Below are 14,101 nucleotides of genomic sequence, written 5' to 3'. Positions count from 1 at the left end.
ACATTAAAATAATTATTTTAACTAAATAAAATTAAAAAACTTAAATTTAGATAATCTAAATTAGATCTGAATAGTTCAGATCTAATAAGTTTGGATGATTAGGAAGCTAATTCCAGGAAACACCAAAGTGAAAGAGCAATATTATTTGTTAATATATGGCCACCAGATGAGAGATGATTGGGCTGCTGCTTGCATGGATATGCAGGACTCTAGTTCGGTTGCTACAGGGAAACGAATAAAGTGGGCCCTTTCAATTCCGCACGCTAGCGCTCCTTGAGGTTTAAGCAAGTATATGTGGGAATGACCAACGAGGATTGCTTCAAGTAGTAAGCAGTTTGGTATCGTTTAAGCGAGGTCTTGAATTCGAGTTTCAGTATATGCAGAAATTTCCGTTGGAAGACTCACCCACCACAGCCAGGTACGCGACACGGGTCAGATCCTGATTTAGTCTGAACAAAGCTCCGATGAACTGGGTAGGCAACAAAAAAAAAGTATATGAGGGAATGATTTTAGGTTCAATAATTCAGAAGCAGAAACCATATCCACAAGAGAAATTGAGAGATAAATGTACAGATTCTGAGGCCTTTGGATTTTCCCTTTTCTTTCAAAAATAATTTTAAAAACTGTATCAGCCACCTTACGCCTGAATCCAAAAGCTTCATCCTTTTTAGGCTGCCGTGGGGTCTTCTAATGCTGGGGGAAAGCCACAAGAGTTAGTGAGGCTGAGGGACCATTTAAAAGGCTCTTTATTTTTTCAAAGTGCCGAAGGAATATATTATATTATAATTCAAAGAAATAAAGGCGGCAAAAGGCAAAAGGAGTACGTGGCATTTTCTTACTAAGTAAGAAATGCATTTCAAATCAGAGAGGCGAGTACTGGCGGTTTCTATCTTAGTATACCTGCCATGCCCTCCAATCACAAACTGCCACCTCGCCTTTTTCATTTTTCCCCGCTAACCTTTGTAACTTTTAACTTTCTCTGATCAAAGCAGGTTGTCAATTGACCCGGATTTGCGTTACCTAAGTCCCCTCGACATTTGAAGAGGGAGAGAGAAAAAAACTCTCTCTATAAAATATTATTTCCGATCCTAATTATAAGAGTTAGTTAATTAATTTGAAGAGATTAAAAAAATAAATTGACTTAGTTATTTATCCTAAATAAGTGTTGTTTTTCCTAAAATATCCTTACTAATCAAGTGTATTGACTAGAACTATTATTGTTAGAATGGTTACTTTGGAATAAAATGTATAAATATGAGAGACAAAGTGGATTGGGGTCTTATATTTAGGACCAAAATAAAAATTAAACAAGATCTTATATTAAGAACTGGAAATAGTATATGTGTATGTATTATGAGAATTTACCTTGTAGTTATATATAGAGGGTAAACATAAATATATTTGTATAGTTAATTATTCATAAGCTAAGATGATTTACTGTACACTGTTCCACAACTTGGAGTGCTGGAGATAATAGTTAGGGCATTTAGCAAGAGGGATTATGGTATTTATTTTATGTACCTCAATTACCTAAACCAACATTAGAACCATTCTATTATTAGAATACGTAGCCATTTAAGCAAATAAAAAGGATTGGAGCCATCATGACCCTACAACCATTTTTTTCTTGGCAGTTGTTTAAAGTAAAGGAGTCGCAACATCTTTCATTTATTCAAAAGGAATCTTTAATCATTGGTTAATTAGTGAAGAAGTTAAAAATAATGTGTAATTTTGAATAAATTGATAAATCAAATTAGAAAGATGGATTATCATCCTTTCAGTTCATTTTTTTCAAAAAAAAATAAACTCTCTCCTTGGACTTTCAATGCCATGAAAATAAACATAATATGAAATTTCGTGAAGGAACAAATTAACACAATTTTTGTTGAGAAAAAACCTCAAAGTACATAGTGCCTTTCCATCTATAAATATACTAAAATTAGATCATCAATATACGTTTTAATTTGTTGTTTTCATTAATTCCGCTTATTCTTCATTGCTTTATGCAAGTTCCCTCTTCTAAAAATAGAGGAATCTTACCCAAAGGACTCAGAATAAAAATAAAAATAGAAAAAGGCTAAATGTTCGAGCAAAATATCTGCCTCCATTTTTCTGAGATGGAACCAATTGAAAAGTAAAAAACACAACTTTTTCGAGGTATAAATTCTAACTTATCCTTGTCATTATCAATTATTAACCATCAATCAATTATCAACTATCAACTATATTCTTAAAATCTTATAATACTTAATCTGTTTAAAAATGTATCGGGTATGACATTATTTGATCTAAATATATTCAATTATTAAAATTTAAATAATATCTTGATTGAAATTTGAATATATTTAATTAAATAGAGAGTATTATAATTAAATAAGATTTCAGTTGGAGGGTCAAATAGAAAATTAATGATTAATTTAGATTTTAATAATATCTTCATTAAAATTTAAATATATTGAATTAAATGGGAGCATCATTATTAAATGAAATTCCAATCAAAGGCTCAAATGAAAAAAAAAAAAGTAATTAATTTTAAATTTGAATAATATTTTAATTAGAATTTGAATGTATTGAATTAAATAGAAAGCATTATAATCAAATAGTATCTCCATTGGAGGTTTAAATGAATAAATAGATAATTAAGTGAATTTTGAGTTATCTAAGAGAAAGCAATCTATTAGACATGCTTCTAAATTTTTCTAAACACTTGCTAATCAAACTTAGTTAAAGGAAGTGTTGATTGACACAAAAAGAGAAAAATAAAGTAGATAATTGAATATATTATTAAAAAAGTAAAAGGGAACAGACCCTGCTGTCTCTATAAATAAAACCCGTGAGCATCCATTCGGAGAAATCCAATATGGAATAAGAACAAGAGCATCCTGCTACTTCCCACTTTGAAAACAGAGGAACTCTGTTTCTTCCATTCTCAAACACACAGCACATTCCATTTCTTATTCACTCTGTTCCTTCATTTTACTTTATTCCATGCTTTCAAGCCTTAAAATTGCTGCAGTGCTTTTTATAACTGCAGTTTCTGAATCCTTTCCTTCCGAATATATGATCCTTCCTGCTGAAACCAGCAAATGCCCAGTCCCTTTTGAGTGAGAAAACCTGTAAGTCCAATCCCTTCCTGGAAAATAATCCCTGGCTTGTTCTGAAATTTCCTACAGACATGGGTTCAATCAAATCCTACAACCTTAGAGCAGAGAAGGCGAAGGCAATCCATAAACATCGCCAGCTTCAAAAGATTGCAAGCTTTTTTCGGTTTGCTGAAGTGTGTGTTGTATTGGTTTTGATTTCGAGGCTCTCTTTCCAGCTTCCGATCGCCGTCAAGAACTCCAGCGAGTACTTTCGAGATGTTTCAGTCTTCATAGTTGACCCTCGGTTTGTCTTTCTGATTGGAAATGTCATAATCGTCGCGCTCTTCACTCTCTCCGGTCAGTTCTCAGCTCAGAACTCTGAATCAAAAAGTTTAGAGCCTGATTTTTACCAAGAGTTCGTCCAGAACAGCACAAGGAGCCTGGAGAAACAAAGCTTGAAAACAGAGTATGGCATGAAGAACCCAGAAATCTATGAAGATCTACCCAATAATTCCTCAGAAAAGCAGATAGTAACCACCGGGAGACTTGAAGGGAATCAGATCAAATACCGAGAAAATCAGAGCCCCAAGCATATAATCAGAGCAGAGAAAAATAAAAGCAAGAAAACAGAGGACACCACCAGCAGGAGCATGGAAGTGACAGTTTACAGAAGGTGTCAGAGTGGGAATTTACTCAGTGTGATGGGGAGTGAGGAATCCAAGCCTGTGCTTCGAAGATCAGAGACAGATAATAGCAGGAAGAAGGGTTCGTATCCAGAGGATGGTATGAGCAATGAGGAGTTTCGTCTCACTATAGAGGCTTTCATTGCCAGGCAACAGAGGCTGCGAATGGAAGAAGAGTCTTACGTAGCTTAAAACTCAGCATCACCACTGTGTATATTGCTTACTGTAATTGGGATGAACTTGCTTATGATTTTCTTTCTGCTTTTTCATTATATAAATACGATATAGATGTAATAGAAATGAACAAGATGGTTTGAACAGTTTATGAATCAAATCGGCTGTAAAGGTTGAAGTTTAGTACCCTGCCCAGACAGCTCAGTTTGTCTTTATAATTTCACGTGCATGATCTAGTCTAAATTTCACCTTTTCCCTCGCTGCAAATTTAAGTATTAAGGTTTGTCTTTCTCCAATCTACAATATACTCAAAATACTTTACTCAAGGTGATCCCCTATTGTCATAATGTTTCTGCTTTAAATAGACGGTATAATGCTCTCCTAATTGTTGGGTTTGAGTAGGTTTATCACTCACTTTGAGGTTTTTTTCCAGTTATTTTAAATTATCTATCTCGATTTATCAAAATAAATAGTCCATTATATAGGGATAAAGAAAGAAAAACATTTTTTTAAAAAGATATTAACCGGAGTTGTAATCTTAATTTTGTGTTCCCTGTTCAACCACGAGATGTGTGAATGGTATTACGGTCTTTGAGGGCTATTTAACTAATTTAAATAAATTTAAAAAAATTAGTCAAATTAATTGTTTGTAACAAATGAGCTGATTTTTTTAAAGTATCATTTTTCATGACAATTACCTTTAGATAGCAACCCCTTAACATATGTAATCAATTGGGATATTTAAGAGAATGAATTACAAATTTGGGAGATAAAGTACACTGAGATTATATATTTAAAACCAAATTTAAATTTTAACTGGTTCTTATATTAAAGATCGGAAGAGGTAGTATTTATTAGGTGTGTGATAGTCACATGATTAGAAAATTGATAGTAATATATGATAAATCCTTTCGGCGTAATTTAAAATATTTTGGTGTAAGTGACAAGTCTTTTAAGTATGGTTAATGTACAACTCTAATATGATATTAAGATCAGAGTCAGCCTGATTTGGAACCAAAGAAAAGAAAATCCCAATAATAAGCTTGATTAATACAACGTTTCAAATTCAAGAGTATTATCATAAAGCTTCTTTTACTGATGTCAGGTATTTATGTATATATCCATGTATTTAAAAAGAAATTAACCAAAAAAAAAATCTCTATTGTGATTTTAGGTGGAAAGAAAATCTAATGAAATTTGTCCATAATACACATGGATGCCATTCCTTCGTTGTAACATAAAGTGAGCGGGCATAATGATTAAAAAAAAGGAGAAGAAAAAAGGAAAAGAAAGAAAGAAGGCAAGTAGGAAGAAGGAAAGCAATTCCATTAGAGGATTCTGGAACGGTGCAGTTCTTGTCCCATCTGTAAAAGCAAATCCATCTTCAACCAAAAAGGAAGAAGCTGAAACCACATTCAGAGGGAAACAAGAAAGAGGCCGCGGATTTGTGTGTGTAAGTTCTTTCACTGTCTCACGCTAACCCCCTTTTCCTTCTCTTTCCTAATGTCTTTGATTTAATTAGACCAGTAAAAATTGTGGTCACTAGTAAACACAAGTGTTGAATTCTTAACTCCATCCCACTCATTTTTCTCTGGGGTCCGAACTCATAATCTGTCATTTAGCGAGGAGCTTTCATATTATCAGGCTATAAGATAATTCGCAACTTCCTTCCATTCTATATTAAACTCACACTCAAACAACAAGTGCAAGACATTTGTTATGTAGTTGCTATAGCAGCAGTTTCATGGGCGTGACCCGAACAAACTAAAACTTGTAAATCCATGTATATGGATGATAATCTGTGGCTTTGGTAACCCAACTTGATCCTTTTTTTGGTCTTTCTGTAATTTTCGTTCATCTTATTCTCTCTTCTACCAATCGTCCTGGTGAGACATAAAGTTGCAGCACCAAACTCAGAAACAGTTGGTGGGTGAGAGAACTCTGCTGAGTGCTGTAAGAATCAAAGTTGGAGGACAACGAAGGAGGAGCAGATGTTTGTTTACCACTAAAACATAAACATATATAAAAAGTGTCTTGTGTACTTGTTTGTGCTCAAATCTTCAAGTTTGGCGTAATTGGAATCTGAAAGTCTCTCAGCTTTTTGATATATATTCTGAGTTCTCTTTGCCCTCACATGCCCACAACAAAGAACCACATTCCATATGGATAAGTAGTAACCACGTGAAAGTGATTTGATATTCTTCTGCCGCTAAAAGGCAACATATATAAACATACAATATAAAGCTCTGGAAAACTTGCGCAGTAGGGATCATTCATAATTATTGTAATTGAGGTTAGAGGAATAAGAGATGGATTAATTATTTGAAGTAAAATAAAAGAAGAATCAAACACTATCAAAGGAATGATAAAACCTTACATTTCTTATTCCACAGCCTTACATACTACCTCCAATCTTAATTATAAGAATTAGTTGACTAATTTGAAGAAAATAAGAAAATAAATTAAGTTAGTTATTTGTAATAAATAGATATTGTCTTTTCTAAAAATATTTTTAATCAAATGCATTGTCTAAAACTATCATTATTAGAAAAACTACCTTAAAAAAATATACAAATATGAGTGACAAAGTGGATTGAAATCTTATATTTAAGATTAAAATAAAAATTAAAGTTATAAGGATCGGAGGAAGTAGTATATAGCTTTTACCATGAAGCTTCGGCTTCTTGACGGGAAAATCACCTGTGCATAATTTATTGGTGGCAGGTGACCTAACATGTTGAAAGTTTCTGGCCAAAGAAAAGGTTAATAAAGAAGAGTCGCTTTGATTCTCCATTTTCCCCCCACAGATTCTTTAGACCACTTACTGATTTGCTAAGTAATTGCTTCGCTCCTTTTTCTCTGGGCAGATCTTAAAATATTTTTTCAATTCTTAATTGTCTCGACAAGCACGTCCGTTTGTCATATATAGCTGCTCATTATTTCACTTGCCTTGTTTTAATTTAACATCTTAAGATCAGGTTAAAACATATACATATTTTAAGATGAAATTGCTAGCATGTTCTTAAAAAAATTTGAATTATACTCGTTTAATTTAGTTATAAATTGTATATTAGCAGTATAAGGTTTAAATAGTTGAATCTACGTCTTTTATTGTTTCTTGAAAAAAAAAATAACAAACACATAAGAAATTTAATTATTTTGTACCCAAAAAAATTCAAACATCTTTCTCCATAATACATAGATAATAACTATAAATTTGTAAATATTTTATAAACACATATATTTTAAATTTTGAATTTCACTTAAGGACGTAAAATAGTTTTTTTTAAAAAGTAAATAAAATGCAATACATTGCGAGGAAAATATTAAAAAATAAAAAAAATTAATATTTATAATTTATGACTAGCGTCACTTATAAGTAATACATCAATATACTAATTTTACATTAATATACATTGATTTTAAATAACAATAATGACTTTTTTAAAAAATTATGTATTTAGTATTGATATTGATGTATTATATATCTAATAGTTACAAGTTGGCAAAATATATACTACTTCTGGTTTTAAATATAAGAATTAGTTGATTAATTTGAATAATTTAAAAAAAATAAATTAAGTTAGTTATTTGTCAGTGTTGTCTTTTTTAAAATATCCTCACTAATCAAGTTTATTAACTAGAACTGCTATTATTAGAATGATTATCTTAAAAATATATATATAAATATGAGAGATAAAACATATTGAGATTTTATATTTAAAACTAAAATAAGTTCAGAGAAAATAATATATATCTTATTGGAAATAATATTGATACCCTTGTGCAACGAGTGAAACTTGGAGTCAGGACGTCACATGCATGGAAGGGTTGTCGTCGTCGTCATCGTAGTCAACACTCAACGAGTAAGTCAGCCCAGAAACTGTCTCACAAAATGACAATGTCGGCGACGAAAAACTGAGCCACTGGTCTTCAATTTCTTTATCTTTGCGTTCCAACATCTTCCGCATTCAACAATTCCCTCCAAGACCCTCGAATTTCAGTCTACAATGAGTGTCAAGACCTTCCAATTCCCTTCCACCCAAACCATTGTCTCCACCGCCGCCTCCGTCGCGGCCTCCGCCATGCTCTTTCGTTCACTCGCTCGGGAGTATCTACCTCGCGACCTTCAGTACTATATCTACTTCAAATTGCGAAAACTCTTTGCCTTGTTCTCTTCTGAATTCGTACTTGTCGTCGACGAATTCGAGGGCCTTGGCAATAACCACCTCTTCCAGGCCTTGGAGGTCTATCTCAGACCCCAGATTCATCCCAACACGAGAAGTTTTAGGGTCACCATGCCCAAGAAGGAGAACAAGATTTCCGTGGTGATGGAGAGGAACCAAGAAATCATCGAGAAGTTCAATGGGGTTGAACTCAGATGGAAATTGGTTTCCAAAAATATCCCATCCAAGTACATCCAAGCCCCAAGATCGGAGTATTATCCCTCGATTGAAAAATCTGAGCTTCGGTACTATGAGCTACGTTTCAACATGAAGTACAAGAATATGGTTTTATCCGAGTACTTGCCGTATGTTATGGAGCAAGCCAAGGAGCTGAAGGAAGAAAAAAAAACACTGAAGCTGTTCACTCTGAAAAGGGAGAGGGTTCGCTATATTGGAAGGCGTCCGGAAATGTGGCAGTCAGTGAATCTTGATCATCCCGCAACGTTTGACACATTGGCTATGGATTTGGAGGCGAAGCAGGGGATCATGGAGGATCTTGACAGGTTTTTGCAGAGGAAAGATTTCTATAGGAAAGTTGGGAAGGCTTGGAAAAGGGGATATTTGCTGTTTGGTCCTCCTGGAACAGGGAAATCCAGCTTGATTGGTGCAATGGCCAATTATCTCAACTTTGACATATATGACTTAGAGCTCACTGATATTAGGCGTAATTCTGAGTTGAGAAAGTTGTTGATTTCAACTGGGAATCGGTCCATACTTGTAGTGGAGGACATTGACTGTTCCCTTGATCTCCAAGACAGGCTTAAAAAAGCCAAAAAGCCCAAAGTTCCAGGTTACTCATATGAAGATCAAGAACCAAAGGTATTTTACATTTTCTTTTACCTAATGTTTCTCAAGAGCGCCTGATGACACTTTCTGAAAAACGATTTATTAGTTTTTGCTTGGGACTTCTAATGCTGATTGTCTCAATAAAGAATGAACAGCCGGGGGGGGAGAAAGAAACTATAGGAGGCATTTACAGAATTAACAGATGTACATGTTAGACTCCATCTATAAGGATATAAATAGTATGTACACGTTAGAAGTAGTCCAACAAGTCTGTTGTGTGATTCAGAACCCATGGTGATTGCATTTACAGGTGACTTTGTCGGCAGTGTTGAACTTCATAGATGGGTTGTGGTCAAGCTGTGGGGATGAAAGAATTATAGTGTTTACAACAAATCACAGAGACAGACTAGACCCTGCTCTGTTGAGACCTGGACGTATGGATGTTCACATCCACATGTCATATTGTAGCCCATGTGGGTTCAGAACGCTAGCTTCTAATTACCTTGGGATTACAGAGCACCCTCTCTTTGTTGAAGTTGAAAGGCTGATGAAGACCACCAATGTCACTCCTGCGGAGGTGGGTGAGGAGTTGCTGAAGAACGAGGACTCTGAACTGGCCTTGACAAGCCTCCTGGATCTGCTCAGACAGAAGGCTGGGCAAAGCCATGAACCAGAGTTACTCACCCCCATCTGAGAACTACACACAAAGCAACGGAAGGATCTAAAAGAAGGAAAAATTTAAGAAGATGAAGACTCTACACTTTTTTAATGTTAGTCTCACGTGATATGTGATATTCTGATTTCAGATAAAGTTTGCGTATTTTGGTTAATTACACGAAAATAATGAAGGTGAACATGACATTTCACAATGTATAAATAGAATGTAATGAACAAACGAAGAAAAGGGTAATACGAGGATTCGTTCGTGTTTTCCCATTCTCAGTGTGTCGCACCCAGATGAAAATAACTGTTACTTAAAAGTAAAATTTAATTATTCAATTAATTTGAAGAATTTAATTTTGTTCAAAAAAATACTTTTTTTTTCAATAAATGAAAATTTTAAACCATTCATATTGATTAGATGTTTAAAAAAGTCATTTCTTAACAGGGGAGAAATCGGATTTGTTTTTCATGAGCACAGTGGTTAATTACATTTTAAACTTGGTTAATTCGATATAATATTTCCCAACGCAATCCATGGTAATTCACCATTAACCTCTGAGTCAGTTTGTTTGACAGGAAGGTGCAGTCCCTGTCAAAGGCTATCTAAAGAGCGTGTGAGTGCCAAAGCTTTTGGTGAGTGGTTCTCTAATCTCTGGAGAAAGGAAAGTGTGCAGTTGCAGCAATGGAATGACGACAGGTATTGAATTTGCTTGCGAAGGAACGTGAGAAAATTGATGGATTTGAATAAAAAGTGCAAATTTGGGAGTCCAATTGGATAATAAAGGAAAGTTTCTTTCTTCTGGCCCAGATAATGAAAGCAATAGTTGTGTCTCCGTTCACTAATGAGAGCTCACCCAAAGCAGCTTTCTCATCTCACTGGACCCTGCCACTCAAAAGGTCCTATAATTCCCGAATAGCTTGAAGAAGGGGCAGATGAAGGTCTCTACACAGCCATTTTCAATTCTCTATGTTCCGGTGAGGATTATAACCTATGAGATCAAAATCAGAAGCCACAAACGAATCTATATCCTTCTTTGATGACTTTATCTTCAAAATCTGCATTCAAATTAGTCAACAATGAGAATATGGGTCAACTTCTGTGGCTGACTGCTTTATATATAAACGAAATGCAATCCCAAGAAATTATTATACGCACTGGAAAAGGTCTGGGTTGGTTCTGGAGCTGCTCCTGCAAAGACCTCACATAACTGCAGTAAACGTGTGCATCCCCAATGACATGGATGAAATCACCCGGAACAAGTTCTGACAAGAACAAGACGTGATGGTGTAAGGATTGATTAATCAGATAAGAAATGCCATGTTCTTCTAATCTTTGTTTTTCTTTTGGCTGGCTGTACTTATCTACAGCAATATCCATAACAAGTAATATAAATTTCTGTACCAAAAATTAAGAAATATAAAATTTACTATATTTCACATGATAGCCTAAGACCACTGAGAAACACCAGTCACACTCCCTTGCATACACACGTATTGAATCAAAATTCATTACTTACATACAAAATCAACGTCTTCAAGATCCCTAATTAACAGCCAAAATTGCGGTGCCAACACCAGTTAAACAGACAGTACTAAATCAGACTTGAGCCGAGTCCAAAACATAAAGCGCACACACTGTTCATACGCCTAATGGAGCCTCGAAGGGTATCAAACGTGAAGATAGCATCACCTACAACTAGCCTATGGTCATCTACAACCAGATAGATGACACACAACACTTAACAAAACACCCCCCCCCAAAAAAAAAAAACTCAGTTTAATTGCCGACATATTAAAGACCATAAGAAAGGGCAGAGGCTTGTCATACCACAAACATGAGCTATCATGCATGTCAGGAGGGCATAAGATGCCATGTTAAATGGTACGCCAAGGCCCATGTCAGCAGATCGCTGATACATTTGGCAGGATAACTCCCCATTTGCTACATAGAACTGCAAAGAGATATAGAAGAAGCTTATAAAAGTGTGAGGAAGGAAGTGGCAGGCAATGTGACAGCTTTCAAAGAGACCCAAACCTGTGCAGACATGTGGCAGGGTGGAAGTGCCATCAATTTTAGATCGGCTGGATTCCATGCTGAGAGGATAATCCGCCGATCATCAGGATTATTCTTTATCTTGTTAATAACATCCAAAAGCTGATCAAATCCTTGCCCCGAGTAGTCAGAATGCATCCCAGTATAACTATAAATATTAAGATGGTAAAACAACAGAGATGTCCTTTAAGTCCCACACAAAATAGAGGAGGATATACAACCCACCTACCTTGCACCGAAGTGCCTCCGCTGAAACCCATATATAGGTCCTAAATCACCATCCTCCCTCTCTGTCAAACCAATACTGTAATATAAGCATCAATCCAGTTAGTCGCAGCAAAGAAAAGAAAACAGGAAAGATGTATGTATTAGTCAATTGCGAACCTATCAAGGCATTCTTTGGATGCATTGCCATCCCATATGCAGATGCCTTTTTCCTGCAGCACCTGTCAACAAAACATCTTTTCAGAAGGGTTCATAACCTCATATACTAAAAGCCAACAAGAGATTCTTTGAGAATTTGAAAATTTAAAAGCAAAACAAGGGCAAATCACAGATTTTTGCTGATAGTTTAGTTCAGCACCATGTAATATTATGGTCTTTTTAATACCTTGGCATTTGTTGAACCACTTATAAACCAAAGAAGCTCTTCAACAACCCCTCGCCAAAATACTTTCTGAGGACAAAATGAAGAAATTATGTCAAATTTTTATTAACATGTGAAGTAAACATTCGTCTTCCCTAATAAAACTCTGATGCATAAACATAGAAAGTAATTAAAACAAATCCACATAAAAAGGCAAAAAATGAAAAAAAAAAAAATCAATTAAATTATTTTGGACAAAAGATATCTTAAATAAAAATGCATACATGCCTTAGTTGTTAGAAGAGGAAAGCTTTTACGTAGATTGAACCTCATCTGTAGAAACATAGACATAAGAAGTCAGCATTTATGTGATAGAAACCCCTTACTAAACGAATAGAACATTACCTGGCAACCAGGTTTCGATAAGATGCCAGTCCCTGTCCTATCATACTTACGAGTTCCTTCAGAGATGATTTCTTGAATCAGTCTAAGATACACGTACTCCTCGTGTCTCTCAAAAATCATTTTAGGAAGGAAAGAGAATTTATTGGCCCCAATTTTTGTGGAATCTGATGTACAATCAGAATTAGTATCAGCATTCCGATTAAGGTGGTTGGCTGCAGAACTCCTCACACGCACATAAGTGGTGAAAGAATAACGAGTGTTGTTCTCCACCATAGGAAAAGATGAGTACCATGGCCGGAAAACTGAGGAGTCAATCGGAGGCATGAAAGTGTCGCACTCAATACTTGTCTCAATTTCTGTAATGTGGATAGCTTCACAACTAGGTGCATTAAGAGCCTCTCTGTAAATGGAAATTATAAGTTACAACAGAAAGACGCTTAATAAAAATGTGATTTGAGTTAGGAGAGAGGGAAAAGGTCACTTTGAGGGGGAAAAACAAGATATACCTAAATATCTGGCCACCTCCTATAACAAATATTTTCTCAATTGATAGAGAGTAAGGAGAAGCAGCTAATAGTTCCAAAGCGGAAGACATGCTTCCACAGGTAACAACATTCTCTGTATTTACCATATCAAATCTTCCCGAGCGAGTAAGAACAACATTAAGACGACCGGGAAGAGGTCGGTTCTGAAGAGGGATACTCTCCCATGTTTTTCTACCCATTAAAACTGCGTTCTTCTTCCCAGGATCAGATGTGGCCTTAGTGATCTCCTTGAAAAATTTGAGATCACAGGGTAATCTCCAGGGTAATTTTCCATCCTTACCAATGCCCATATCCAGGGTCGCAGCCACTACCACTTGGTATGTCCTCTGTGAATTAAGTGGTGAACTTACATTGACATTGCCATCGGGAATTACACAAGAACCACTGGCCATATTAGAATTAGAACCTACATAACGGCAGAAACTTGATGGCAATGTCTGTAGACAGGGACTGCACAACCAATTGTTTTGGAAGTGCAGTGGAGCCTGAAACCACGACTTAAAAAATATAAAATTAACTCTATTACATGACATCACTTGCGTGCAAATGGATCGTAAATAAGCACCAGCCTCTATTCGCGAAAATGCAGCAGCGGTGTCAGATACATTACCCAACAAAAAATCACAAGACCCGTGTGCGAAGAAGGGCCACAAACCTTCAGGAAAAATTTACCTTTCGGAACAAATCAATAATACCAAAGCCAAAATCACAAAAATAAATTATCATTTTTGAGATTGAGCTAACGAGAAGTGGAGCCAATGGGCATTTGATCGAAAAAGCGGGTAGCGAGCGAGAGGTATAAATCGTAAGCTACAGTCTGAGAGTTCACACTTCACACTTTGATAGAAAAAATGATTTTTTTAAAAGGAGATTTCCCCCCGAGGAAAAAAGAGGAAC

The 14,101-nt window shown here is 35.5% G+C and overlaps 3 protein-coding genes across 4 annotated transcripts; 2 read left to right on the top strand and 1 right to left on the bottom strand.

The window, feature by feature from the left end:
* Positions 1 to 2,868: 2,868 nt before the first annotated feature.
* On the top strand, positions 2,869 to 4,158 carry LOC114723597 (uncharacterized). The gene has a single exon (XM_028909794.1). The coding sequence runs from the start codon at positions 3,176 to 3,178 to the stop codon at positions 3,956 to 3,958; it is 783 nt and encodes a 260-aa protein (XP_028765627.1). The 5' UTR covers positions 2,869 to 3,175; the 3' UTR covers positions 3,959 to 4,158.
* Positions 4,159 to 7,779: 3,621 nt separating this feature from the next.
* On the top strand, positions 7,780 to 9,883 carry LOC114723634 (AAA-ATPase At3g50940-like). The gene is made up of 2 exons (XM_028909836.1): positions 7,780 to 8,985; positions 9,263 to 9,883. The coding sequence occupies exons 1-2, from the start codon at positions 7,951 to 7,953 to the stop codon at positions 9,644 to 9,646; spliced, it is 1,419 nt and encodes a 472-aa protein (XP_028765669.1). The 5' UTR covers positions 7,780 to 7,950; the 3' UTR covers positions 9,647 to 9,883.
* LOC114723633 (bifunctional dihydrofolate reductase-thymidylate synthase-like) lies at positions 9,525 to 14,099 on the bottom strand. 2 transcript variants are annotated; one of them, XM_028909834.1, is made up of 11 exons: positions 13,166 to 14,099; positions 12,660 to 13,059; positions 12,543 to 12,587; positions 12,279 to 12,344; positions 12,053 to 12,114; positions 11,898 to 11,972; positions 11,651 to 11,816; positions 11,444 to 11,567; positions 10,772 to 10,878; positions 10,169 to 10,671; positions 9,525 to 9,605 (listed from the first exon to the last, which is right to left on the bottom strand). In XM_028909834.1, exons 1-10 carry the CDS (start codon positions 13,735 to 13,737, stop codon positions 10,573 to 10,575), a joined length of 1,716 nt encoding a protein of 571 aa, XP_028765667.1. In that variant the 5' UTR covers positions 13,738 to 14,099; the 3' UTR covers positions 9,525 to 9,605; positions 10,169 to 10,572. The 2 variants fall into 2 exon arrangements, with proteins under 2 accessions (XP_028765667.1, XP_028765668.1); XM_028909835.1 differs by lacking the exons at positions 9,525 to 9,605; positions 10,169 to 10,671; positions 10,772 to 10,878; positions 11,444 to 11,567 and having other exon boundaries at positions 11,762 to 11,816; positions 11,894 to 11,972.
* Between the last annotated feature and the right edge of the window lie 2 nt (positions 14,100 to 14,101).

The sequence above is a fragment of the Neltuma alba genome, unplaced genomic scaffold (assembly GCF_004799145.2).
Source record: "Neltuma alba isolate B1F8T4 unplaced genomic scaffold, ASM479914v2 tig00012148_pilon, whole genome shotgun sequence".
NCBI lineage: Eukaryota > Viridiplantae > Streptophyta > Magnoliopsida > Fabales > Fabaceae > Neltuma > Neltuma alba.
This window is presented reverse-complemented; position numbering and strand designations above follow the sequence as displayed.

Excerpts from the sequence above, each read along its gene's own strand:
- LOC114723633 (XM_028909834.1), bottom strand. The coding sequence starts at position 13,737 with ATGTCATGTAATAGAGTTAATTTTATATTTTTTAAGTCGTGGTTTCAG. Across the intron at positions 13,060-13,165 it reads GGAGGTGGCCAGATATTTAG|AGAGGCTCTTAATGCACCTA; the intron begins GTATATCTTGTT and ends TTCCATTTACAG. Across the intron at positions 12,115-12,278 it reads GTGGTTCAACAAATGCCAAG|GTGCTGCAGGAAAAAGGCAT; the intron begins GTATTAAAAAGA and ends TTTTGTTGACAG.
- LOC114723597 (XM_028909794.1), top strand. The coding sequence starts at position 3,176 with ATGGGTTCAATCAAATCCTACAACCTTAGAGCAGAGAAGGCGAAGGCA.
- LOC114723634 (XM_028909836.1), top strand. The coding sequence starts at position 7,951 with ATGAGTGTCAAGACCTTCCAATTCCCTTCCACCCAAACCATTGTCTCC. Across the intron at positions 8,986-9,262 it reads ATGAAGATCAAGAACCAAAG|GTGACTTTGTCGGCAGTGTT; the intron begins GTATTTTACATT and ends TTGCATTTACAG.